The following is a 24,086-nucleotide window of genomic DNA, read 5'->3' as shown; positions in this document are numbered from 1 at the left end:
TAAAACTTCTGATTGCATCTCACTGCTCTCTCCCCCTCTGATTTACTATAGAACCTAGAAAATATTAATCACTTAATTAATTCTAAGCATGTGGACTTCACGGATGGGAAAGGAACCTGTACAGCTCCAGGTTCTAAGTTTCTTTGGGTTAATGCCAATTATAAATGTATTTATTTTTAAAAATACACAGATTTTAGAAGATATTAGGTCCTCCAATATACACACATTAAGGTCATTCTTTTTAAATGCTGCAGTGACACTGGCAAGGTTTTAAGAGTTAGAAGAGATGCAAGTGCTGCCCAGAAGGGCTTAAGCAAAGGAGATGACAAATTAAAATACCTCAAGGCCAACCTGCTGAAGACCCATCATTAGCTAAAAAGCAAACAAACAAAAAACCCCACGTAGCATTAAAAAAATGAGGATTTTATTACATCAGTTGAAAACAAAGACCTGAGGAGCTTGTGCAGGACATTTCAGTGTGTGAGAGTTTCCCTCATTTACAGAGTCCTGGACTTTGCAGCTGCATCCACACAGAAGGGACAGAACGAGAAAGGCCTTGGGTCGTGGAACATCTCGGAGGCCCTAGAAGCTGGCTTCTGCCAGCACCCCGAGGAGGAGCTGTGCCTGGGGGGCAGCGGCCCGGCCCCTCCCACCCTGCATCGGGCAGTAGACTCCTGTGCCCAGGGGAGCTTCAGCAGCATGGAGGGGCACATGAGAGCAATGGAGGGAGGAAAGGGAGGAAGGATGGGCAAAATGGGAGATGAAGGAGGGGGGAGGGCAGATAGGACTTGGAAAATGTGAACTCAATGCTAATGAAAGGGAAAACCCAAATAAAATGGTCCTTTTACCTTCCACAGGGGACAAGGGAATATAAAATGCTAAAAGAAAACAAACAAAAACAAAAGCAAACCATGAAAAATCAAATTAATGTTTCAAGAGTCAAAATAAAAATTACATCAAGCTGGGAAAATGAAAGGTAGTGGCAAAAATCAGGACTGATCCAGGAGAGTCCCCTCCTCCCCGCCTCCCTCAGGCAGCGATTTCAGGAAAGGCAGGAGGCCTGCACCACGGTCCTTTCCAGATTTCCAAGACTAACATGGGGATCTTAAGATAATAACTGGGAGCGCCAGCGGCAACGTCCAAACAAACGACACACAGCTGGGAAACCCATGGAGGTCTGGGTTTCTGATGGCATGAGGGGAGCCTCTAGGTCCCCAACCTGCCCCCTTTTCACTCAGTTCAGCTTAACAGTCATTGAAACTCTCCATCAAGGGCCTATAATTGCTCCCAACACACAGGCCCTCAGGAGGACAGACAAGTCCATGGGTGAAGATGAAGGAGGCCCTGACTGTCAACAGGGCAGCTTTCCAAGGGGAGTGGGGGATACTCCTCTGCATGGCTGCTCGGTATCTCTGAGCTCCTAGACCCAGGCACTGGCACGACCTCCGTGGCTCTGAAGCAGTTCCCTGCACCTCAGGAGCCCGTGCTGGGTGTGGCAAGGAGGCAGGAGCGCTGAGAGGAAGCTGACCTTGGAGTTCGGGCCTCTGGCTCCCAGAAGCACAGGAAGGCCCCCTGCCAATGTACTGGCCTTGAAGGGCCAGAGGCCCCTGCCCAAGGCTTTGCTCCCCGAATACTCACTGCTCTGGGAAGAGGTTTTGGGCTTCCCGATGTACTTGAGAATGGGGTTTCGCTTCTTGTCCTCCAAGGCATCCTTGTCTTTCTTGGAATTGCTGCTCTGCTGAGACAAGAAACACTAGGGTTTGTAGAAGGCCTTGGGAGCCAGACTGGGTCACTGATCACCTGGCCACTTCCCTTAAGATTGGCTCTAAACAAGCAGCTGGTGGAGGACTCATGCTTGTACCCTAACTAGCACATTTACTTCTGGCCAGGGACTGGAGGGAGGGAGAGAGAGATCTAGTCTGGTGATTCTCAATGACTCTGTGTCCAAAGGCAGCAGGACGAGCCAGGCAACCGGAGAGGGCTCTCCCGGCTGCTTCAGTGCAGGGATCTTGCCGAGAGATGCTCATGTCTGGGGGAGCTCTGTCACCTTCTTGGTTTTTGGGAAGAAGGGTAGCCACTTGTCTTTGTCAGGAGCAGACTGGGCCTTTTCAGCCGTGTTGAGGGGTCGTGTTTCTCGAAGACGGATGCCCGCATGGCTCATGTAGGTATTGAGGGCGAAGCCCATGGGGCCACTGTAAGAGAGGAACAGGCGGTGAATCGGAAGCAGGTGGAAGGGCTGGGACTCTGCAGGCAGGGTGTGTGTGAGGGTGGGGTGGTGGTGGTGTTTTGACTTGCATGACTCCCAGAAGAAGTCAGAATTCTTTTCCTATGCAGAACTCTTCCTGACCAAGGGAGAGTGGGCAAGTGGAAGGACGCATCAGTTCATCAAAACAAAAGCAAATAAGCCACAGGCATGCCTGGAGGACGGTGGAAGCCCACAGCTGAGGTCCTCAGGCACATACTCGGGGCTGGGATGGCAGAGGGATGGGAAGAAAAGCCACCTGGCCCCGGCAAGTCTGGTAAACGGCCTTTGCCACCACCCACCCCAAGTACAAGGAGGAAAGGATAGAAAGGATCTGTCAAGTTGCTTCCAACTGCCAGAAATGAAACTGTCCAGACTTCCGTGTTTAAAAATAATGTACTTGTCTCTCAATGCACTGGAGAGATTATCCACTTTGTGGATTCAATGAAGCAAATGCTTGAGCCCTGGCTTTCCTCCTCTCTGAAACAGACTTCTATCCCCATCTTCTCTACCTTATGAAGTGTGTGTATGCTCAAGGAATGCACACTCATTCTAACACTGGCTGCCGAGAAACAAAGGCTGCAAGGGAAAAAAAGTGTCGGCGGAGTAAGTGTGTTGTATCCCAGCTCCTCTCTGTAGGTACTGCTAACTCAGGCTGATCCTGTCACCGCTCCCTCTCTCGGCGGTTTATGAGAAAGAAGTGGGGAGGCAGAGCCAGGGCTGATGTGGGCGGAAAAGAGGAGGCCAGGAATGGGCGTGATGGCAGCCTGGTGTCCTCACACTGAGGAGTAGTCCTACGTTCCCGGCAGTCAGGCCTGGACCGTGTGACCCCCCTGTGTTATGTTACACAGACACGTGGGAACTAAGCTCTGACGCTAGGGAGTCCCCTGTGCTTGGCAGAGACGCACCGCCCAGTAGCTCGGCCCCACTCCTTCCACCTTGAAACCATACAGACTCACTCACCTCCTGTCTTCCTCATATTTGGACCTGGAACAAAAGAGAGAACAAATGACTCAGACCGCAAAGGCAGAGGCTCATCCGCCTGTGCAAGACGGGAGGAGGGTAAGTCCTTTCCTAGAGGAAGGGAGGGTGTCTGGGAGGGGAGCAGGGTGGTGAAAGGTCAGACTCAGACCCCTGTTCTCAGCTCTGGAGCCAGCCTAGGGCTCAGGAGGCGGGGGTTCTCACTCCTCTGAGGGACTCAGTTAGCAGAGTGACGATGATGGTATCCTTCTGGCTAAAAGGAAGGGGGACTGTGGCAAATACAGCCTCTTGCTTGGTGTCTGTTTCAGCCTCTGCAGCTATTATGGAGGAAGAGGCTTCTCTCTGTGTCCACCTAGGACTAAATGAGAAGGGCTGGGCTGGCACTGAGGCAAAAGGAAAGAAAGTGAGGGAGCAGAGATAATACCTTGAAACTTGATTCACAGGAACCCATTTAAAAGAGATAAATGACAACAGCAACTAGTATCTGCGTGCTCACTATGGGCCAGGCACTATTCTAAGCTATTTACATGTATAATATTTATACTCAAAATAACCCATGAGTCAGTATTATATATCCATTTAATGAGGCAAAGGCTTAGTTCTTTTAAATAGAAGCCACTGTAAGTAGGGTACCTGTGCTGTCAGTAATAATTTCATACAATTCTGTGGTGCCGACGATCTCAGAACAGGCTGGGCTATGTTTTGCCTCCACCCCTGTGTCATTGGGGTGACAACCATCATCTGGCTGTTGTTAGGGAAACTAAGGCCCAGAAAGATTCAGGCTGAGGGTCATAGGGTAGTTTTCAGACTATGCCCGCCCCGTGGGACTTCATCTAGTCTCATCTCCAACCCGGACCTCGTGTCAAATGCCAGGTTCGTACACTCAGCTGCCTATTCAAATCTCCAGTCTGATGCCTAAAAAGACGTGAGATTTCTGACACTTGCAAAACTGAGCCCCCAACTTTCTACCACTAAACTGTCCCCCATACAGCTGTCCCTAACTCGACTGATGACACGTTTGTCCTTTTAGTCGTTTAGGTAAGAACTATGGAGTCGTCCCTGGTTTTTCTTTCTCTCACATGCTATGCATCATTTTCTAGGAAATTTCTCCTGTTGGTTCTACTGTCAAAACATACTTGGAGCTGACCTCTTTCTACAGCCTCCAGCACCAAGGCTCTGGCCTGAGCCCTACTGTGTGAGCTACGGTAACTGACTTCCCTGTTTGGAACCCCACCATGCTCTCCCACCACCCTCCACCCACACTCGAGTCTCAACTCCAGTGGCTCCTTGTTCACGGAGAGAAAAACCAGAGGAGATACAACAGTTCCCAGGCTCTGCGAGGCTGCACCTCCAGTTACCTCTGACGTCAGCACTGAGTTTCTCAATCTGCTCTGGTCACACTCACCTCCTCCTGTTCCCCAAACATGCCCTGGCTGTTCCCTCTGCCTGGGATGCTCGTCCCCCAAGACGTTTCCAAGGATGATGTCCCCCTTCTCTTCAGTCGCCTAAATGTAACTTCTGGATAAGGCTTTATTTGAAATCGTAACCCACTGGCTTAGGTGCTCCTGACCTCCCTCAGCCTGCACTAGGTACAGTTTACTTATTTATTAGACACTGCATTATCTTCCCACAATAGCATAGCTCCAGAAGCACTGCTGTTTGTTTACTAACGTATCCCAGGAGCCTAGAACAGTGCTTAGCACCAGTGGGGACTCCATGAATATTTGCTGAACTGAATTATCAGCAGAGATCATCTAGCCCAACTTTTGTCATTTGAGATGAGACCTGGTGGCTCAGATGGTAAGGAATCTGTCTGCAATGCAGGAGACTGAGGTTTGATCCCTGGGTTGGGAAGATCCCCTGGAGAAGGGCATGGCTACCCACTCTGGTATTCTTGCCTGGAGAATACCCATGGACACGGATCCTGGAGGGCTACAGTGCATGGAGTCTCAAAGAGTAGGACTCAACTGAATGACTAGAACTTTCACTTTCAAGGTAGATGAAATGGCTTGATCAAGGCCATACAACTACTCAGAATTCCCTGACGGTCCAGTTGTTAAGATTCAGCACTTCCACTGCAGGGGCCACAGGTGAGATCTCTGATCCAGGAATGAAGACCCTGCATGCCCGTGGTGTGACCAAAACAAAACAAGCCACACAGCTACTGACTGGAGAAGCAGTAGCGGGGTGAAAATCTATGTCTACGCCTGGGAACGTCCTCACAAAGTCATTCCAGGAGCCTGGGACATGTTCAGAAAACAGGACTGGAAAGAGACAACCACAGCAGGTGTTCCAGAAGTGCCTAAGTTCAGTTAGCTCAGTACTCTGGTGTACTCAGTTAAGAATGGTTCAATTTCCCATGAGCCATCTGCCTCCTGAAGGAACTTCATCCCCTGGAGAATCACAGCTTAGCTCTCACACTCAGCGCCAGATATGACCGTTGAGCAAGAAGGGAGAACTGTCAGGGAGAGGCTCCAAAGGGAGCAGAAAGCTCCCTGCGTTCCTGGAGCCTGTGGTTTGTCACGACCACTGGATTACTGTCAGGAGCCCCAGCCTGGGACATGAAGCAGGAGTGTGGGACTCTCCCCATCTTCCAGGGGAAGACGGGTCAGGCAAGAAGTGGAAGAGGGGGAGAGGCTGGGAAACAGACCCATGAACCACATCAATCTGTGCAGCGTGTCTTGGGGTGGGAGTGTGCTGAGACTCACAGGATGTCTCCTAGGGCAGCCAGCTGCTTCTCGGCCACCTGGCGCTCACGGAGAGGGTCCCCATCCAGCTCCAGCAGGTCGTTTTCACCGTACAGGCTGCCTAGCCCCAGGGTGCGCTTTGTTCTGAGCCAGACAGAGAGAGAGAAACAAATGTATACCAACGTCCAACACTGGACAGGGAGTGAGGCGCATACACACATCAGGGGAAAGAAAAGGGGCGGGGGCCAGGGAGGGAGCAGGAGGGTGGGCGCCGGACACCTGTAGTCGTGGATCTGCTCCTGGATCTCCGGCATGGCCGCCTCCTGAGCCTCACAGAGAGCCGCACGCACGTCCTCACTGCTTCGCAGGCGCAGGTCTGTGATGGGGCAGAGGGAAGACGGCAAGGGGAGCGAGTGTTGGGGAGGATGAGGTTACATTGGCTCAGGACCTCCAAGTCTCTTAGCTCCCTGTGGTCCTGAGGGCAAGCTGGTGTCTGTCCCCCTGTTAACTATGGCAAGTGAGGCCTGGACCTACCAGGTCTCTCCTCAACTCAGGACTGGAATCCTGATGTCCAAGCCTCAAGGACAAAAGCATTTTCAGGGTGTTCCACACTCATTAAGTGGGGAAACATTAAAGCTCCTCTCTGGATGTGTCCAGACGCTGTGCTCTGACATCTAGCGCAAACCTCTAAGAGGCTCAGTCTTCCCCCATGGCCCCAGGCCCAGCTAGCAAAGATGAAAAAGGCAAGGATGCCCCAACTCGGCACCAGAGACTGGACAGTGCCTTTCCTGTCCCTACATCTGCCCTCTGCCTGTGCCCACAAGGTTCCTGTCATCCGGGCCTGAAAAGTGCCTCTTTTCGAGGGCAGCTTCCAACTCCTACCCTCTAGAAAGCTCCTGGGATTCGCCTCTCAGACTGACATCCTCACCACAGGTATCCCTCAGCTCTTCTACTCAGACTTGAGTGAGGAGGGAGCAGAGCAACCACCCCATGCACTGGCTCCTCACTGTGTTACTGAAGGAACTCAAACACAGCAAAACAAAAGAACAAAAACACTCCAGAGACTCTGACTCTGCAGGTGGGGTGGAGTGAGGCCCTGGTTTCTGTGTTTTTAAGAAAGAATTCCCCAAGGGATCCTGATGAGTGACCAGGTCTAGTAATCCAATTTCCTCTTGGAACAGTTGAGCCAACTGAGGCCCAGAGAGGTCACGTGGAAGGCTGGGAGAAAAGACCTTGGTCTCCTGATCAAGCCGTGACTCCCCATGACAAGTTCCCAGGCAGGGTGTGTCCTCTATTTGCGCTTGTCCACGGACTACTGTGAGGAGGAACTGTCCCTATTTCCCCCTATCTGAGAACAGCTGCCCAAGGCAGGGACTGTGTGTGTCCCCTCCTTTCCCCGCCCCCCATCCTGAGGGGGCACAAGACGGACCCAAAAGGACACGAACTGACCAAGGAGCCAACTTACCAATTTCTGCCTGTAACATTTCTGGGACCTTCACTCTCAGAGGCTGAAAGAAGGAGGGGGCAGAAGTGGTGAGGTCCACACACACCTGAGTGGGGCGGGGAGGTGCCATGCGGGGGCGGGGGGCCCCGGAACATCACCTGCGCCCCACCCTCCCTGCACGACCACGCCCTCCACTCCCCTCCCGCCCACTGAATTCCAGGTTAGCGATTCGAGAAGTGGACTCCAAGGTGGCAAGGCAAGCTAGGGCCATAGTCTGAGGGTGGCACCTGAAAGTTCCCACTCTTATCTCAGGGACATCAGGGTGCGTGGAATGGAAAGGTCCGAGAAAGTGACCTGGGACTAGTTTAGCCGCGACGGAGAACTCTTTATGAGGTGATCTGACAGTCCCCCGTTTCTTTCACTCCCAAAGGAGAGCTGGCCTCTGTTACCAAGTCTTCCCATGAGCACGCTGCCTGCCTCTGCTCTACCAGGCCTGACAACTCTATCCTCAGGCGGTTCCCTAACAACCAACAGAGAACAACTGGCAGCTCTAACCTCCTTACTCAAAACCCGCTGAAGGGGACAAAAATAAAAATCTTGAGGAAAAACAGTTTATTTCCCAATCTCATTAGTCCTAGTAGCTTACTGCCAGATGAACAAAGTCATTTTGGAATTACTTTAGTTGATCAGATTAGAAAGTCCAAGATGGGAACTACCCTCTGCAGGCCAGGGTACTGCCACCAGGTAACCCCGACACATCCTTGGGAGCTATGTCCAGAGGCAGAGTGCTCATCCGCCCCAGACACTCTGGGGTCCCCTCCCTCTGAACCCTGCCTTTGGGTAGTAAGAGAAAGTCAGGCTGAGCTTCAGAAATCTGGGCTCGCCTCTTGGCTCACTGATTTCTATCATCTGATGTCTTCATCCCAGGGATGAGCAAGGCAAGGAGAGTTGAAGGAAACCAGGGCACTGATCCAGAGGAGATCAATTAGGACACAGTGCAAGTTCTTGTCTCCTCTAAACATTTCAGAGAGAGGCAGTGTGTGTTCTATCTTGCCAGATGTGGAACAAAAGAGGTACAAGAGGCGATCAAACTTTAGAGACCAGAGCTAGGAGAACCCAGGAATCCTCTTTAAGAACCTGTCTAAATTTGGCCTGAATGTTTTGCTTAGTCTTCCCTCTGCCTCTGAGGGTTCGAAACAATATAGTAAAACTGTAATCCAATTTATGACTGCCTTACCGCATTTTTCTCTAGGAAAATATTCCAGATGTCTTTTCCCAAGCTTCGGGAATCCTTGGGGTTTGTTTGCTGATAAACTTCTGCACACAAGTAAAAAAGCTAGGAGAGAGAAAATGGGTTAGAGTGGTGATTCTCAACCCGGAGTCTTTTTGCCCTCCAGGAGACACCTAGTAATGTCTGGTGGCATTTTTGACTGTTACATCTGATACTGGCATCTATTGGGTGGAGTACAGTGATGCAGCTAAGATCCTGCATGCACACCCCAGCACCCCAAAAGGTCAGTGGTGATGAGGTTGAGAAGCCCTGGCTGAAAGTGTTTCAGAAACCTGTGGTTGATCAACCCCAGTCCTTGGTATGCACACGCACCGCCTCCCCCCCTCCGGCCAACACGATCACTCCCCAATTCTGACTCCTCTCCACACGTGACATTCTGTCTCGTACTTGTTCATCTGTTGTTTTTAAGGGCCTGTGTTTCTCTTTGTGTTGCACCTCATCTTCATTCAGGAATGCTCCTGAGATACCAGCGCTTGGGACATACACATGGGTGTTCACGGAACACCTGCTGAGCAGACAGATGCTGACTCTGGCTTCTAACAGAGATAGCCCCGGAAAGGAAAGACAGCAGTGCATGCCAAGGGCAAGAAGCTTATTCTGGAGAACACGACAGCAGTCTCTCTCCTTCCTCTCCCTTCCTTTATGAGCACCTGAGCAGAATGACAGAAACTGGGAAGGCTGCTGGCTCAAAGCACTGTCACCGGGAACCCTGATCTCTCCACCTTTCATGATCGATCCTCTTTGTCATCACCTTCAGACTGAGGACATTTTATCACCTTGCCTGAATGCCAAGCTTTCTTACGGCAACACTGTGTATTTACAAGGGCTGCTCTTTAAACCCCTCACGATTCATCTGTATCCACCTTCATTCCAAAAACCCAGAAAGACCATCCAAGCAGATTCAGAATGACAGCTTTCTTAGTCTAGCCCTTCCTCCTCCCCCGTGTGCTATCGATACAGCCAGCAGCAAGAATCCGTTTCACCTAGGTTGCACCTTCTTTTCTATTTTGTCTGTTTTCGTGATGCCTGATCATGTCCGCGGACCTGACTGACCATATCTAGAGCACAGGGCCAGAGGCCAAGCACAAGCAGGTATTCACCTGAGACAGACACCTGCAACTTACCAGGGGACTGGGGTCCGCCTGAGAGAAGATGTACCGTAGAAAAACCCCCAGGTGGGCTGGCCGTGACTTAAGTTTCTCAAAGTCCTGGAATATGATGTCGCTCTGGAAGGCAGAAGCACGGGCAGGGCTGGGGGCAGAGGGAGGGCACCGCCTGCGCCAGCTCAGCCCCGGGGTCCCCGCCTGGTGAGCGTGCTCCCTCCCCGATGCTCCCTCCCGGCTGGTGCCAGTCCAGAGCAGCGGGTATGACAGAGAATGACGAAAGGAGAAAAATCAGGAAACTGTTACCTCGTTGTTGAAATAACCCGGGTCATAATCTTCCTCTGGGCCAATAATTAAAGGCTTTGGGCTCTGATCTGCACCCTGGGGGAGAGAGTCAAGTTGCAGGCGTGAGAGGGCCGAGGACAGGAATCTGGCCTCTGCGGTGGAGTCTGCTCAGGGCCAGCACAGCGCTGACAAGGAGAGCCACATGCTCCACACTGGCACCTCACCAACCCCCCCCAAACCTCAGAGGGCAGAATCAGTGATTTTCACTTGCAGGCAGGCAACTGCTCCTGGGTGGGGCAGGGCAGACTCAGAGCAGCCTGGTCACATGACGTATGAAGATGGGAAGTGAGAGAAAGTGCTCACTTCCTGTTTGTGAAAGATCTGAGGAGGGAGTGTCAGCCTGCAAAGTAAGAATCTGGTGCTCCCGCTGGACCGGTGGGCTGGGGGCTTTGCTGTTCTCCTCAGCAGCGCCCCCCCACCCCAAACACACAGCCTCCAAACCCAGCGCCTTCTATGTGCTCCTCCACAGTTACCGGATGCCTGCCGCCTCTGCCGGAGGAGAGCCCTGTGGTCCCTCTCCGCCTCCCTGAGTGAAAGGGGATGCAGCTGATCCTTTTCCAACACCATTGCCATCATTTCCCCGGCCGGTTCAATAATCTGTGGTAAACCCCCACAGCCTGTCTAAATTGCAAGCTTCTCAGCATGGGTTTTCTAGCCTCCCCCTTACACTACCAATTAGGTCTATGAGAGGTTTCATACTGTGCACACTTCTCACACGCTTCACTTAGGCTTTCTCCCAAAGGTGACTTCAGCTCTCAAACTCTCCTCCCAACTATACTTTCCACTCAGTTTATTCTCCCTCATATTCAGTGATTCCCCAGCGAGGGCTGTGTTCTGGAACCCGTCTAGAGTAGGCAATTCTCACGCCTCCTTTTTCTCAGGTCTAAGATACCTTCCTATTCCACCTGCTTGAGGGACTTCTCCTGACAGTTTCTCTCCAATACTCCTCACTCATTTTTGTCCTCCTGGGTATTTACAGACTCTGCGCTCAGAAGGACTGAGTATAGAACACGAGAGACTCAGGATACACCTAGAGATCAGAGTCTAGCACCCAATTATAACGGCATGTTTGAAGGTGCAGACTCAGGCCTCATGTGCTGGACCTGTATTCCTCAGACACACCCTGAGTATTCTCCTCTCCCCGACACTCACTCCCCTGAGGTCCAGGGGGTGACCAGGGGGTGTTGGATGACCGCTTCTGGCTCTACTTGGCTCTCTAGTGAAATCTAAAAGCAGTAGTTTTTTGCGTGTTTGGGGGAAGGATTTATTTTTTTTAAGTCTTTACAAACCTTACAGTTTTTCTGATTGCAAAAGCAGAATGTTTATCATGTGTGCATGCATGCTGAGTTGTTTCAGTCGTGTCCGACTCTTTGCGACCCTATGGACCACAGCCCGCCAGGCTCCTCTGTCCATGGGATTCTCCAGGCAAGAATACTGGAGAGAGTTGCCATGCCCTCCTCCGGGGGATCTTCCTGAACCAGGGATGGAACCTGCGTCTCCTATGTCTCCTGCATTGGCAGGTGGGTTCTTTACCACTAGTGCCACCTGGGGTTTCTATGGCAGCGGTACTCAGGTTGTGTGAAAACTGCTGGGGATTTGATCTAAGAGCTTGTCAGCCTCTTCCAAGGAAAGCAGGGGCTGAGTAGCTCATCCTGAACCCACTGTAGAGGGTAGCTCTGTGTGTGTGTGTGCTCTGTCGCTCATATATGTCTGACTCTGTGACCTCATGGATTATAACCTGCCAGGCTCCTCTGTCCATGGGATTCTCCAGGCAAGAATACTGGAGTGAATTGCCATTTCCTAAGAAAATCAAATACTGCAGAATTATATAACAAAGTTTGAATTCCCTATGATTCTACCCCCTAGCTGCTGGCAGTTTCATGGATGGTATAGGTTTGCACCTGTGTTCTTACTAACATAAATTGTTATTAAGAAACTGGAATTATACTATATGTGCTCTTATCACTGAAAAATAACAATTTAAATAGTTTTCCAAGTTGAAACAAGTTCAGAGAAGGAGGAAAAGGACTCTGAGACCAATTATTCCACACCTGCTCCTAGCAGCTACCTAAAGTAAAACTTCCTTTAAGAACAGGATGTGCGCCTGACCTCCTTGCCTTGGCCCTGCAGTACTGCTAAGGCGGGGTGGGGTGTGCAGAAGTGGGAGAAGTCATCAGAGTGTCCAGGACAGGAGGCAGTTCTGCACTGGGGCTCAGGACACCAAATTCTAGTCCGATACTGCCAACAGCAGGCTGAGTCTTTGGATGGTCCCTCAGCCTTTCTCTGTCTCAGTTTCTCACTGAATAGAGATTCTCATGCCTGTCTCCTTTTCTGGTGGTGACAATTAAATGAGAATTTTTTTTCCTAAAGGAAACAGCACAGCACCTGATGCACTAAGCATTTTAACACATATGCAATCCACTTCCCTGCTTTTCCCCACTCCAAGACCTGAAAGTAACTAAACTCTATTCTCCACGGAGCATCAAATGGTGTATGATGTTTGTTTTAACATAAGGTAATGGCAGACTTCCTTTAAAAATAAACTGAAGTTTTAAAAAGTTAGTGTAGAGAAAAATATTAAGTAACATTATACAGCTATTATGAGGATATGGAAAAAAATTATAGTGGTAGCAGATGAATTTTAAGAACCTTTACAGAATTTCAAGAGGCTTTACAAAACTCAGAGTTTTCTTGCCAGTGTCTTTAACAGGGAATGACTAAGCTTCTGCCTCAACAGTGACATCCAACTCCCTGGCTCTCAAGTCAGACCATTCCATTGTCTTACAGCGCAGATTCTTCGCAAGCTTTTTGTATGGAGCCAAAACCTGTCTCCCTGAAATCTCCCTCTGGACCTACCACCCCTGAAAGTAGTAGCTTTCAAGTCATGTTTTGCAGAATCTTAGGGCTCCAAAGGAGAACTCCTGAGGTTGGGGGCCGAAGTGGGGCGGTTGATTAGGAAAAGTTCCAGGTAGTGAGCTTTAATGTGTTTTTTATGTTAGGGGGCCAAATAATAAGATTGTGCTCAAGAAAGGAACTTTGCTCAAGAAACAGAAGGTCGAAAATTACTATTCTGGAGAAACACTGAACAAATCTATTTCCTATTCTATACAGACATTAAAATAAAGAGCAGCAATCTGCTCCTTGGACATCACTTCCCCACAGATGTATTCACTGACTCTTCACCCAACAACTCAAGACAGCCGTTCTCCCGTGTGTGTTTTTATACCATATTCTTCCTTCACTACCTCTAAACAGGGCTCAGTCCGATCGTCCAAGGCCACGTGTGGGGAGCCCAGTTCTGCAAACAGGGAAAGGAGAAAGCCCGGAGTGGCTCTGGTCACCCACCTGGTCGCTGCTGGGGGGGGCTGGTGCGTCTGAGCCCTGCCGCCGGTGGCGCTGCGCCAGCCGGGCCATGGTCACGGGGGAGGTCCGAGGACTGTCCGGCCCAGGGTCTGACAGGACCGAGTTCCGATTCACCAAGGACTAGAGGAACAGAGAACTCTGTGAGGCAGAAACTCGCCCAGAAGACCCTCAGGGCTCTGCTCATCAGCTAATAAAAATTTAGTGCTTACTCTGTGCCTGGCATTATACTAGCCCTAGGGTGTGTATTACATCATTTAATGCTTACAACAGCCCTCTGAGGTAGAAGCTAGTATTCCTCCCACTTCTCGCACAAAGAAACTAAGACTTGGAGAGGCTCCAGGACTTGCTGAAGATCAGATAGTTAGCAACGCCGTATTCCCCAGGCAGCCTCACCCCACTGCCCACTAGGCCCCACTGCTTCCAGACGTGGAGCCCGCAGGAGTACGTCTGCTGTGGATTCTTTAGGACCCTCCTCACCCTTGGTGTCTTTCCAACATACTGAGCCTTCCACATACATTCATCATATTCCCACAAAGGGGCAGGAGCAGTAAAGAAATAAAATTCCAACCATTATTTAAAATCAGGTTGTAAACATGTTTTAAATTACTTATTTCATTAAGCTGGCTAAGTAAATATTTTGATAACACTGCTATTACTTCTTCTATTCACTCTAATTTTTATATTCCCAGTTCATATCTGCAATTAATATATGCAGACTGAGAACACCTAGAAGACCACCTTTGAGGCCAAAGCCTGAAGCTCTTCTGACCACTCCAGAGAAGACGAGCTGTTCAAGTAAAAGATCTATGACTAAGACAGAGAAGCCGCCACTTCCGATCAGGCCGGGTTCACTGTATTACTCTAAGATGATGCTATCTGCAGCCATGTGTTTTTGGTCCAGTCACTGTTGTACAGAATTTCTGTCTCTGTTCTCTGACACTGAAACAAGGCTTGCTACGATTAATGTGACAGCCTCTCTCTCCACCCGACTCTATATAACAGATATGACTATGATAAAATAGAAGCCAGATTTGATGATCTTGCATGTAGGATGCATTCCCCGCCCCCGCACCGCCCCCCGCCCCCGCCGCTTTTTCTTTAGAACTCAGAACAGAATGACTAAAACCCTTGGAACTAGAACTACAGCAGAGGGCCCAGATGACAGGCTATAGGCCTCGGTGTATGTGGTGAGCAGAGAACCTACCGATGTCCAGAGAAGGGACACTGAATGCATGGTTTTAAACGGGGCTGCCCCCAGCCTTGGCACTCACCTCGCTGAGGGAAGGAAAGCGTTCTGTGCCAGAGTCCAAGCCACTATCCCCTTCCTGGGAATCCAGAGAGAGTCGGCCTGGGAAGGAAAGTTTACACGGTGAGGAAGGAGCTGTGGCCTGGGGGAGAGAAGGGCCTTTATTCTGGAAACCTGTGCCCAGGGCAGGGGGGCGAAGCTGCCATGGGCCTGTCTTTCCCAGTTTCCCTTTAGCTCTCCTGAGACTTTAGACACCTAGCTTTCACCTATCCGCACACCTGTGCCCAGGCCGTGTCACCTTCTAGAGTAATCCTCCATAGCTCTACCTCCCAACAAGTCCTAGCCCTCAGCTCATCCCTACCCTCTTCTGGTTCCCATCCATTTCTTCTTATGACAGCATCTCTTGAGCTCCGAGCTGCCAGGTGCTGCCAGGCATGCTGTTGTCTGGACCACCATCATTCTAGCATCTCCTCGGCACTTATCTATCCAGGGCTGTTGGTTGTACATTCATTTCCCTGTCACTTAGACTGCTTTCTCTTATTACTCTATTTCTTGGAGGCAGGGACTGTATTTCCCCCCCTGAATGTGCCCCAAAGGGAGGGGACGATAGTTAAGAAATGTGAACCAGAGATGTGCCAGAGCAAAAAGGGATGCTGAGGGGACTCACCTTCTGACGATCTCTGGCTGGTGTCACCATATACTGGAAGTATGTCCTAAAAACAAGAGAGGTCTGGAGGGAGGGCAAATGCTGTGAACCTCTCCCCCTACTGTTTTCCTCCAATCAACCCTTCCCTCAGTCTCAGCAGATGACATCTGCTTACAGTTAGTGGCCTCTTCCTCATTGCCTTACAAATGCCCAGTTAGAAGAGCTATTGCTTCATTTGTACAATTTAAGGAGAATGGTGACCCCTAATGGTGAAAAGGGAGCTTTACTAGTGGTAAAATTCTAAAAACTTACTTGATTTCTCACCCTGGACCTCAAAGCATCTACTGCCTCAGTTGGGCTTGTCACTGAAAGAACTTCCGAACCATCAAGGAGTATGAAAAGCTCCCGCAGATGCAAAGCTCTGCCTCTAAACATCTTTGAAGACTGACAGGCATTGGCCTGGGGCTGACGAGCCACTGTGGAGGGAACAATGTTGCTGATGCTTTACTGTTAATGAAGCACTCTTGTCTACATCTCATTTAGTTTTTGTTTTTTTTTAATAACTCGGAGGCAGGTATGGTACTCCCATGTTATAAATGAGCAAACGGAAGCCCAGAGACCTTAAGCAACTTGCCCAAGCTACACAGCAGGCAAACTATAAAGCAAGGGTTGACGCTCAGACCCCCAGATTCCGAGCTGAGCGTTTCAGACTCCTCACTTACACAACACAATGAGCACAAAGGCAGCGGCAGCAGCGGACAGACACCAGCCCCGTGCTGAGGGCACCCTTTAATTCTGACAGCAACACCATCAGGCAGATCTGCGTATCTCCATTTCATAAATGAGGACACCAAGGCTCCCAGGGATTCTTATTTTTATTTTTTAAGGCCTTTACTGAATTTGTTACAGTACTGCTTCTGTTTCATGTTTTGGGGCATCTGGGATTCTAACTCCCTGACCTGGGGTTGAACCTGTGCCCTCCCTGCATTGGGAGGTGAACTCTTAACCACTGGACTGTCAGGGAAGTCCCCTTCCAGGGAATCACTGAGTCACTTGCCCAAGAGTCTTAAAGCTGGTGAGCCCTATAGCTGGGAGGTGAATCCAGATGGTCTGAATCCTAAAACTGAGCTTCTATCAACCATGTGATACTGAGAAATTCTTCAGAAAGTAAAAGTTTAAATCTGTTTGGCTTGTGTTTCCCAGACTTTTTTGATCTGGATGGTCTGAAAAAGAAAGTAGATAATCCTCAAATAATTTCTATTGATTCTGGCAAATATTGTTCTTGGAGATCTTAAAGTGTCTGGAGAGTTACTTCCTATTTACCCAATGAATGAAGGCCTGATGGACAGAACCAAGGCACTAATGAAGCGTCAAGTCCCTGACTAGGACAGATAAGGAGGCATCTCCTCCCGAGGATTTCCTGCAGTGTGGTTAGCTGCCGCTATAGATCCCTCTCAACTGCCTGGGGTCCCTTTACTTAGGCTGACCTTTAAAAGTGCTCGCGTTACTTTGAGAAGACCTATTACTGGAGGGCGAGGTGACAGGAAAAGCTACCGGATGAATAATGAGTAAAATTAGTGTTGGAATATACCTCAGCTATGAGGCAACTACCCAGCAGGGGATGGATAATCAGCAAGTTAAAGCTGACAGTCTGATTTACTGCATATTTCTTTCCATTTCCATTGCAACTATAAGCTGCTGGAGGGCAAGAAACAGGCCATCCCTTTCCATGGGGTCCCAAGTGTCAGGACAGTGGCCAGTCTCCGCGGTGCTAAATGAAGACCCGCCGACCTCTGTTTCTTTGTGAAACACTAGCACGCACTGGTTCCGCCCCGGGTCCTGTGTGACCCGGGAAGCCTCTGTCCTAGCCTTCTCCCTCACACTCCCCTCCGGCCACCTGCACGAGCCGTTCTAGAGCTAAGCCTGCCATCACTCACCACTAAGCCACCAGTCTCCTGCTGGATCTTCAGCTGTAACTGAGTGACTCGCCGCCGGGCGCCTTCGATCTGCTCTTCCAGCAGGCTGGCGGGGTTCCGGCTATACACCTCACAGATACGCTGGGGGCGCGGTGGGCGGGGGTGAGGGGGACAAGGAGGGAAAAGGCAGAGGAGCGGTTAGTAGAGAACGGACGACTCACGGGGGAGAGCAGGCAGTTACCCCAAAACAAAGGGGAGAGAAAGGAGATCTCTGCCTCGGAGGAGCTGTGTGCCATCCCGGAGGAGGCCACGCGGAGAGAAAGGGAACACAGGGGGCGACGACAGCAGGGAAGACGGGACACAGAGGCCGGGCCTGACCTGACCTGGCCTTAAGGCCTACGTGCTAAGTGAGGTCTTCCTTGACCGCAGCTCAAGACTCAGATATTTAAGTGACCGGCCAGACAGCACACACAGAAAACGCTAAGGAGGAAACATACAGCGAGAACCACGGGAGTTGAGACGAAGAAGCTTGAACCGAGGAAGCCAGCACCCCCGTCCCCCAGCCCTGTAGCTGGGAACCACTGACACTCATCTAGCATCCTTTTAGCACACAGCTTGGGCTCTGCAGTCAGGGAGGCCTGCCTCTGAACGCTGGCACCTCTACTTACTAGCTGTGTAGACGTGGGCAAGTTTGACTACGTCCTCATAGATCAAATGGAGATGTGGTACCTGCCTCTGGGGATGGATGTAGGCTATGAATGAGATTATGTATGTAAAGTGCTGAGCAGAAGGTCTGGTGCGTAACTACTTGACTGAATGCACAGCAGCTAGTATTATTTTACTACAATAGGAAATGCTCAATGAAGCTGGTGGGTTAAATAGTTACATAGACATTGGGTGCACATTTTCTCCAAGCTCATCTGGAACCTCCCTGTGACCCCTCATACTTGCTGTTTCATCTTCTCCATGCCTCTCAAGCCCTCAGCCCTCCTCTTAGTCTCTGCAGATACTATCATCTGGTAAAGGTTCCCAACTTCACTCCATTTCAAAGCATCCGCAGCTACCCTTACCCTCTGCCTTAGAAGAGAAACTCCGTCTAAATCCTGTACAAGGTTAGTGCCTCCAACAGCCTCAGGGCTCCTCTTAGGCATCATTTACATATCCTCAAAGTTTCCTTATTCCAATGGCTCCTTCCCTTCATCCTATAAAAAGGCTCAAGTTTCCTGTCCTAAAACGAAACAAACTACTACACCAAAACCTTCTCCATCAACTCTGATTAGTCTTCAAGCCACTGCCTCATTCTTTTCTCCCTCCTTTTACAGCCAACATGCTTCCAAACAGGAGTCTCTATGTAGAGCCCAGGCTTCTTAGTCTTCTAGTCACTCACCAACAGACACAGTTTAGTTCCTCCCATCACCATGCTCTTCTGAAATCCGGTGATTTCTTCCTAGTCCTCATCTCTCCAGAGCTCTTTAAATACCCACCTCCTCAAAATGCTGTCCTCCTCTGACTTCTCATCTTGACACTGACTTGGGTCACACCCCTCCCCCAGCTGTAGATTTACCCCTGCCTCCTCTCTTAAATCTAGGTGAGCCTTTAGCTCTGCAAGCATCGTCAGAGCTGACACACGCCAGGCCCCGTTCCAGTTGCGCTGGAGGAATATGCCAACGTAGGCATGGTCCCGGCCCTCAGGAACTCAGGCCAATAGAGGAGGACAAGCAAATGATTAAAACACAATACAGCAGCGACTGTTTACAGGTTGATGCAGTGTGCCACAGAAGCACAGAAGCTCTGGAATTCCACCGTCAGCTCTCTCTTCTCTGTCCTTGGTGATATCATCTAGTCCCAAATTTCAACTGCCACCTGTATGCTGAGGATACCCGGATCTCTATCAACATTTCAAAATCCAATCTTTTCTTCTGAGGTTCATCCTTGTTATCTCCATGTGCCTGGAGGGTGGTCTTTTTACCTGAACTTCCCATGGCTGCTTTAAACTCAGTACAGCCAAAGCCGACCGCCATTTCTTTCCCCTAATCCTTCTCTCCTCTGTCTCACTCCGTCAATGGCACCACCATCTATCCAAGCACCCAAACTTGGGGCTATCTTTTCTTTCTTCTCCTTTACTTCTCCCTTCTAGTTGATACACTTCTCATGTACTGTAACAGCCTCCGAGAAGGTTTCCTTATGTGTCAATCCACTTATTACACTTTTCTAAAGAACACAGATTTGAGGATATGATCACTCCCCTACTCAAATCCTTGGATCAATTCCCATTGCTTTCAGAATAAACTTCAAGCTCATCATGTTACTGAAGGCCCAAAGCACTTTCCAGAGTGAAACAGACTGAGCGCAACTGAAATGTCGTCTCATGAACCTTCTCTGATCATTGTGTAATTAATTATTCCTTCTTTTTATAATTTAAATAATTTAAAAATTATTATTGACATATAATTCACATAAACTCACCATTTTAAAGTATATAATCCAGTGACTTTTACTACATGCACAGAGCTATACAAACATCTCCACTATCTAATTCCAGAACGCTTCCTTCAACCCTACAAGAAAGCAGTCACTCCCAACTTCTCCCTTCCTCCATCTCTGGCAACCACTGATTTATTTCCTGTTTTTATGGATTTACCTCTTCTGGATTTGCACATAAACGGAATCATACAATACGTGGCCTTTGGTGTCTGGCTTCTCTCACCTGGTACGTTTTTAGGATTCTTCTATATCAAAGCATGCATCAGTCCTTCACTCTTTTATATGGCTGAATATCCCATTTTATGGAGAGAACATATTTTGTTCATCTACACATCAGTTAATGAGAATCTGGGTGGTTTCCACCTTCTGGCTATTATGCAATTAATAAATGCTATTATGAATGTTCACATAAGAGGTTCTATGCTTTGAACTCTCTTGGGTATATACTTAGGTTCGTGGAGTTGACAGATCATATTTCTGTGTTTAACATTTTGAAGAATTGCCAAACTGGCTGCACCGTTTTACATTTTCACATCAACGGTGGGAGTAGAGCAGGACAGTGAATATGTAGACAAAATATAAACAAACATTTAAAAAAAAAATTTTTTCTCCAATTTCTCCACATTTTCACCAACGACTGTTATTTTGGCTCTGGCCATCCAAGTGGGTGTGCAGTGGTATCTCAAAGTATTGGCTGGCCTCTTTCTAATGACTAATGATACTGAGCATCCTTTCACGTATTTACTGGCCATTTGTATGTCTTCTTTATTGGACTGTCTATTCAAATCCTTAGCTAACTTTTAAACTGGGTTGATTTTTAAGTATCTATTACATACTCAGGTATAGACCTATATGTTCATGGCAAATAGATGGGGAAACAGTGGAAACAGTGGCTGACTATTCTTTTGGGCTCTAAAATCACTGCAGATGATGACTGCAGCCATGAAATTAAAAGACGCTTACTCCTTGGAAGGGAAGTTATGACCAACCTAGACAGCATATTTAAAAGCAGAGACATTACTTTGCCAACAAAGGTCCGTCTAGTCAAGGCTATGGTTTTTCCAGTGGTCATGTATGGATGTGAGAGTTGGACTATAAAGAAAGCTGAGCACCACAGAATTGATGCTTTTGAACTGTGGTGTTGGAGAAGCCTCTTGAGAGTCCCTTGGACTGCAAGGAGATCCAAACAGTCCATCCTAAAGGAGATCAGTCCTGAGCGTTCACTGGAAGGACTAATGCTGAAGCTGAAACTCCCAACACTTTGGCCACCTGATGCAAAGAACTGGCTCATTGGAAAAGACCCTGATGCTGGGAAAGATTAAGGCAGGAGAAGGGGACAACAGAAGATGAGATGGTTGGATGGCATCACTGACTCAATGGACGTGAATCTGGGTAAACTCCAGGATTTGGTGATGGACAGGGAGGCCCGGCGTGCTGCAGCCGATGGGGCCACAAAGAGTCGGACACAATTGAGCGACTGAACTGAAATGAACTGTCACCTATATGAGCTGCAAATATTTTCTCCTATCCTGTGGTTGTCGTTTTACTTTAGTGTCCTTTGACGCACAAAAGCTTTCAATTCTGACGAAGTCTAATTTATCTTCTCAGTTTTTTTTTTTTTTTTGGTTATTTACGCTTTTGGTGTCACAGCTAAGAAAGCACTGTCTAGTCCAAGTGGTTTATCAAGGAATAAACACCCATGTTTTCTACCAAGAGTTTCATAGTTCTTAAAAATAGTTTTCACTCTTATACTTAAGTCTTTGATCCATTTTGACTTAAATTTTATTACTGTGTTTAAATTTATTTACTGTGTGAAGTAAGAATCCAAACTCATTCTTTGCACAGATATCCTGTTGTCCCAGAACCATTTGTTGAAAAGACTATTCTTTCTTCACTGAACTATCTCGACACTTTTTCAAAAACCAACTGACCACAGATGGATGGGTTAATCTCTGGACTCTGAATTCTATTTCACTGATTTACAGGTCTATCCTTATACCAGTACCACACTATCTTGATTACTCTATGACATGTGTCAAAATATTAGTATCAGCACTTATTATACTGCAATGCAACTCTTCCTTCATTCATCATTGATATTCTACTAGATTATAAACCCCTTAAAGGAAAGGTTCATCTCTCGCTTAACTTTATAACCATTGTCCCTAGCACTGGTCCCCACCTCCACTGCAGCACACACAGTATCTGGCACACAGCAGGAACTTAATGTTTGTTAAGTAAATGAGTATATTTTCATGTCTTGGTGCCTGGGAGCCATGCTGTCCATTCTCAGCATTCTCTTCCCCATCTCTTTTGCTTACTGAGGCCCTACACTTCAAGGCCCAGCTGAAACACAGTCTTCTCAGTGAAGTTTCCCTCACATCTCCTATTATTAATTAATAACAATAATCTGCTCCCTTCCTTGTCCCTCCCACTCTTTTTCCTACTGTAATATGAATTTTCCCCATGATATTGTAAACATGTTGAGGGCAAGAACTATCTAATCTTTTAGGAATTAAAACAACGCTTTACATACAGTGGGCATAACAGAACTGAAATGAAGGGGCCAGGAGCTCGCTGTAAGCCACAGCTATTATCGGAATCCGGTCATTTCCTTCCAGCCAGATTAAACTTCTTGTTCTCCCTGCACATCATTGCCCAGGCCTGGAAGTCTCTCTGCATCAAATTCTGCTTTAACAAATTCCACTGGCCTATGACAATTCTTTAGAGGTCCTGAGGTTTGACATTAAGGTTTTCCTGTGATAGTGTATGGCCTGCAAATTAAGTTGTACACTTTGGTAGATTGCTTTGATAAAGTATTATTTCATGAAGGCAATGGCCAGTCTACCCTCAGCAGTGACCTTACCTGTAGCTCTTTTTCCTCCTGTCTCAGCATATTCCTAAGGATCTGGGTGGCATGTTTTTGAAATTCGGGATCCTAAGGGTGGAAAACATGACAGGAGTGAGAGTTGGGGACCAAATCAATAGCTTTCTTCTCCTCTACCAGATGATTCCTAGGCAAGGGAAGCTATGACGGGATAGCCTGGGCTGTAAGAATGTTTTGTATAACACTATCTCACTGGAATTCAATAAACATAAAATCTTATTTTGATTTCACTCCTAACTTCCTAGAAACCCTGACTGTAATCACATCTGGTATCAAATTGCTCTCTAAAGTCTTCCAGGACTTGCTGGTCAGTCTTCCTTCCAATCGGAAAATCCTGCTCCCTATTACTTTCTGCCTCTAGTCCTTTTTAACTCCTTACACAGGTTATATTGGTCCTTGGGTTCTCCCCCTACTAGTCTTGCTCTTTCCTGATTATCCCCTATAGACTGAGCTCCATATTTCATTCCTCCAGGCCATCTTTTTCCCCAGGAAGCCTCTCCTTTACTCCTTGACTTATTCCACACCTTTGCAACAGTGACTGTTAACAGTCTTTACAGACTCCTCTGACCATGCCTGGAGGTGTGCACCCTCGCCCCGATGGAGAGGAACATTCTCAAAGGGCCTCCTTAGAGTCCTGCACGCACACAGGAAACACACTGCATGCTGCTGCCTGATAAACCGCATATGCACTTACATGGAAAGAGGACACTAAGGCATGAAATGCCCTTTTAATGCAGTTCTCATTTTGTTCCACTTTTTGATGGCCTTCATATAGTTCTTTTTCTTGTCTCTTCCTACTGGCATGCCATTCGATTTAACCTGCTTCCATTCCAATGGGCAGCTCTTCAAAGGGACACCAGAATGAGGAGAAGAGCAGGAGGACGGTTACCTGCAGAGGTCTGGGTCCTGTGATGCGCTGTGGAGGTGGCAGAGGTGGAGGAGGTGGTGGGGGGGGGACCACCGGGGTGACTCGGGGAGCTCCTGCTGGGGCTGGGTCCTGCTGGGGTCCACAGACACCAACGGATGAGGGCGAAGAGCCCAGGAGGGTGAGAGCAACATAGGCACCAGCTAGAGGAAGACAAACAGAGGGCTGCTCAAGGGGTCCTGTTTGCAACAGCAGACACCCAGGTACAGAGCAGGGAGTTCTCCCTTCTCCTTCCATTAAGCTTATAGTTTTATAGGTAAAGTTCTCCTCGCTTTTAATGCCCCACCTGTTCTCTAGTTCCCGTCCTTCCATCCTGCATCAGCACAGGCTCCTTTCCTTCCCTTTCCTCAGGCAGAGACCTCAACCAAACCCCACCCACCACTACTTGGGAGCTGCCCACTCAGTCCCTTGTTTCCCAGGACTGGGAGAGGGGAGTGAGTGGTATTTGAGTGAGACTTGGTCTTAGTAGAACATGATGAAAAGGCAGTGCAAAGATGGGTAGAAAAATAAACATGTCGGATGAGAG

At 48.6% G+C, this 24,086-nt stretch overlaps 1 protein-coding gene across 11 annotated transcripts in view; it reads right to left on the bottom strand.

The window, feature by feature from the left end:
* Window positions 1-24,086, bottom strand: part of ARHGEF11 (Rho guanine nucleotide exchange factor 11) — a 108,832-nt gene that overhangs the window by 18,251 nt on the left and 66,495 nt on the right. For 5 of the 11 annotated variants that reach the window (XM_043453263.1, XM_043453260.1, XM_043453204.1 and 2 more), the window contains 16 exons: window positions 23,525-23,703; window positions 22,615-22,686; window positions 17,286-17,405; window positions 15,370-15,415; window positions 14,728-14,804; window positions 13,439-13,576; window positions 10,055-10,129; window positions 9,770-9,871; window positions 8,592-8,690; window positions 7,376-7,418; window positions 6,190-6,286; window positions 5,932-6,054; window positions 3,206-3,229; window positions 2,048-2,192; window positions 1,639-1,738; window positions 849-878 (listed from right to left, as the gene is read on the bottom strand). In XM_043453263.1, coding sequence (XP_043309198.1) covers window positions 849-878; window positions 1,639-1,738; window positions 2,048-2,192; window positions 3,206-3,229; window positions 5,932-6,054; window positions 6,190-6,286; window positions 7,376-7,418; window positions 8,592-8,690; window positions 9,770-9,871; window positions 10,055-10,129; window positions 13,439-13,576; window positions 14,728-14,804; window positions 15,370-15,415; window positions 17,286-17,405; window positions 22,615-22,686; window positions 23,525-23,703 — 1,470 coding nt within the window. The remainder of the gene's footprint in view (window positions 1-848; window positions 879-1,638; window positions 1,739-2,047; window positions 2,193-3,205; window positions 3,230-5,931; window positions 6,055-6,189; window positions 6,287-7,375; window positions 7,419-8,591; window positions 8,691-9,769; window positions 9,872-10,054; window positions 10,130-13,438; window positions 13,577-14,727; window positions 14,805-15,369; window positions 15,416-17,285; window positions 17,406-22,614; window positions 22,687-23,524; window positions 23,704-24,086) is intronic. The other 6 variants (XM_043453270.1, XM_043453274.1, XM_043453213.1 and 3 more) reach the window with 5 other exon arrangements.

Source organism: Cervus canadensis, chromosome 2 (genome assembly GCF_019320065.1).
Source record: "Cervus canadensis isolate Bull #8, Minnesota chromosome 2, ASM1932006v1, whole genome shotgun sequence".
In the NCBI taxonomy this organism is placed as follows: Eukaryota; Metazoa; Chordata; class Mammalia; order Artiodactyla; family Cervidae; genus Cervus; species Cervus canadensis.
This window is presented reverse-complemented; position numbering and strand designations above follow the sequence as displayed.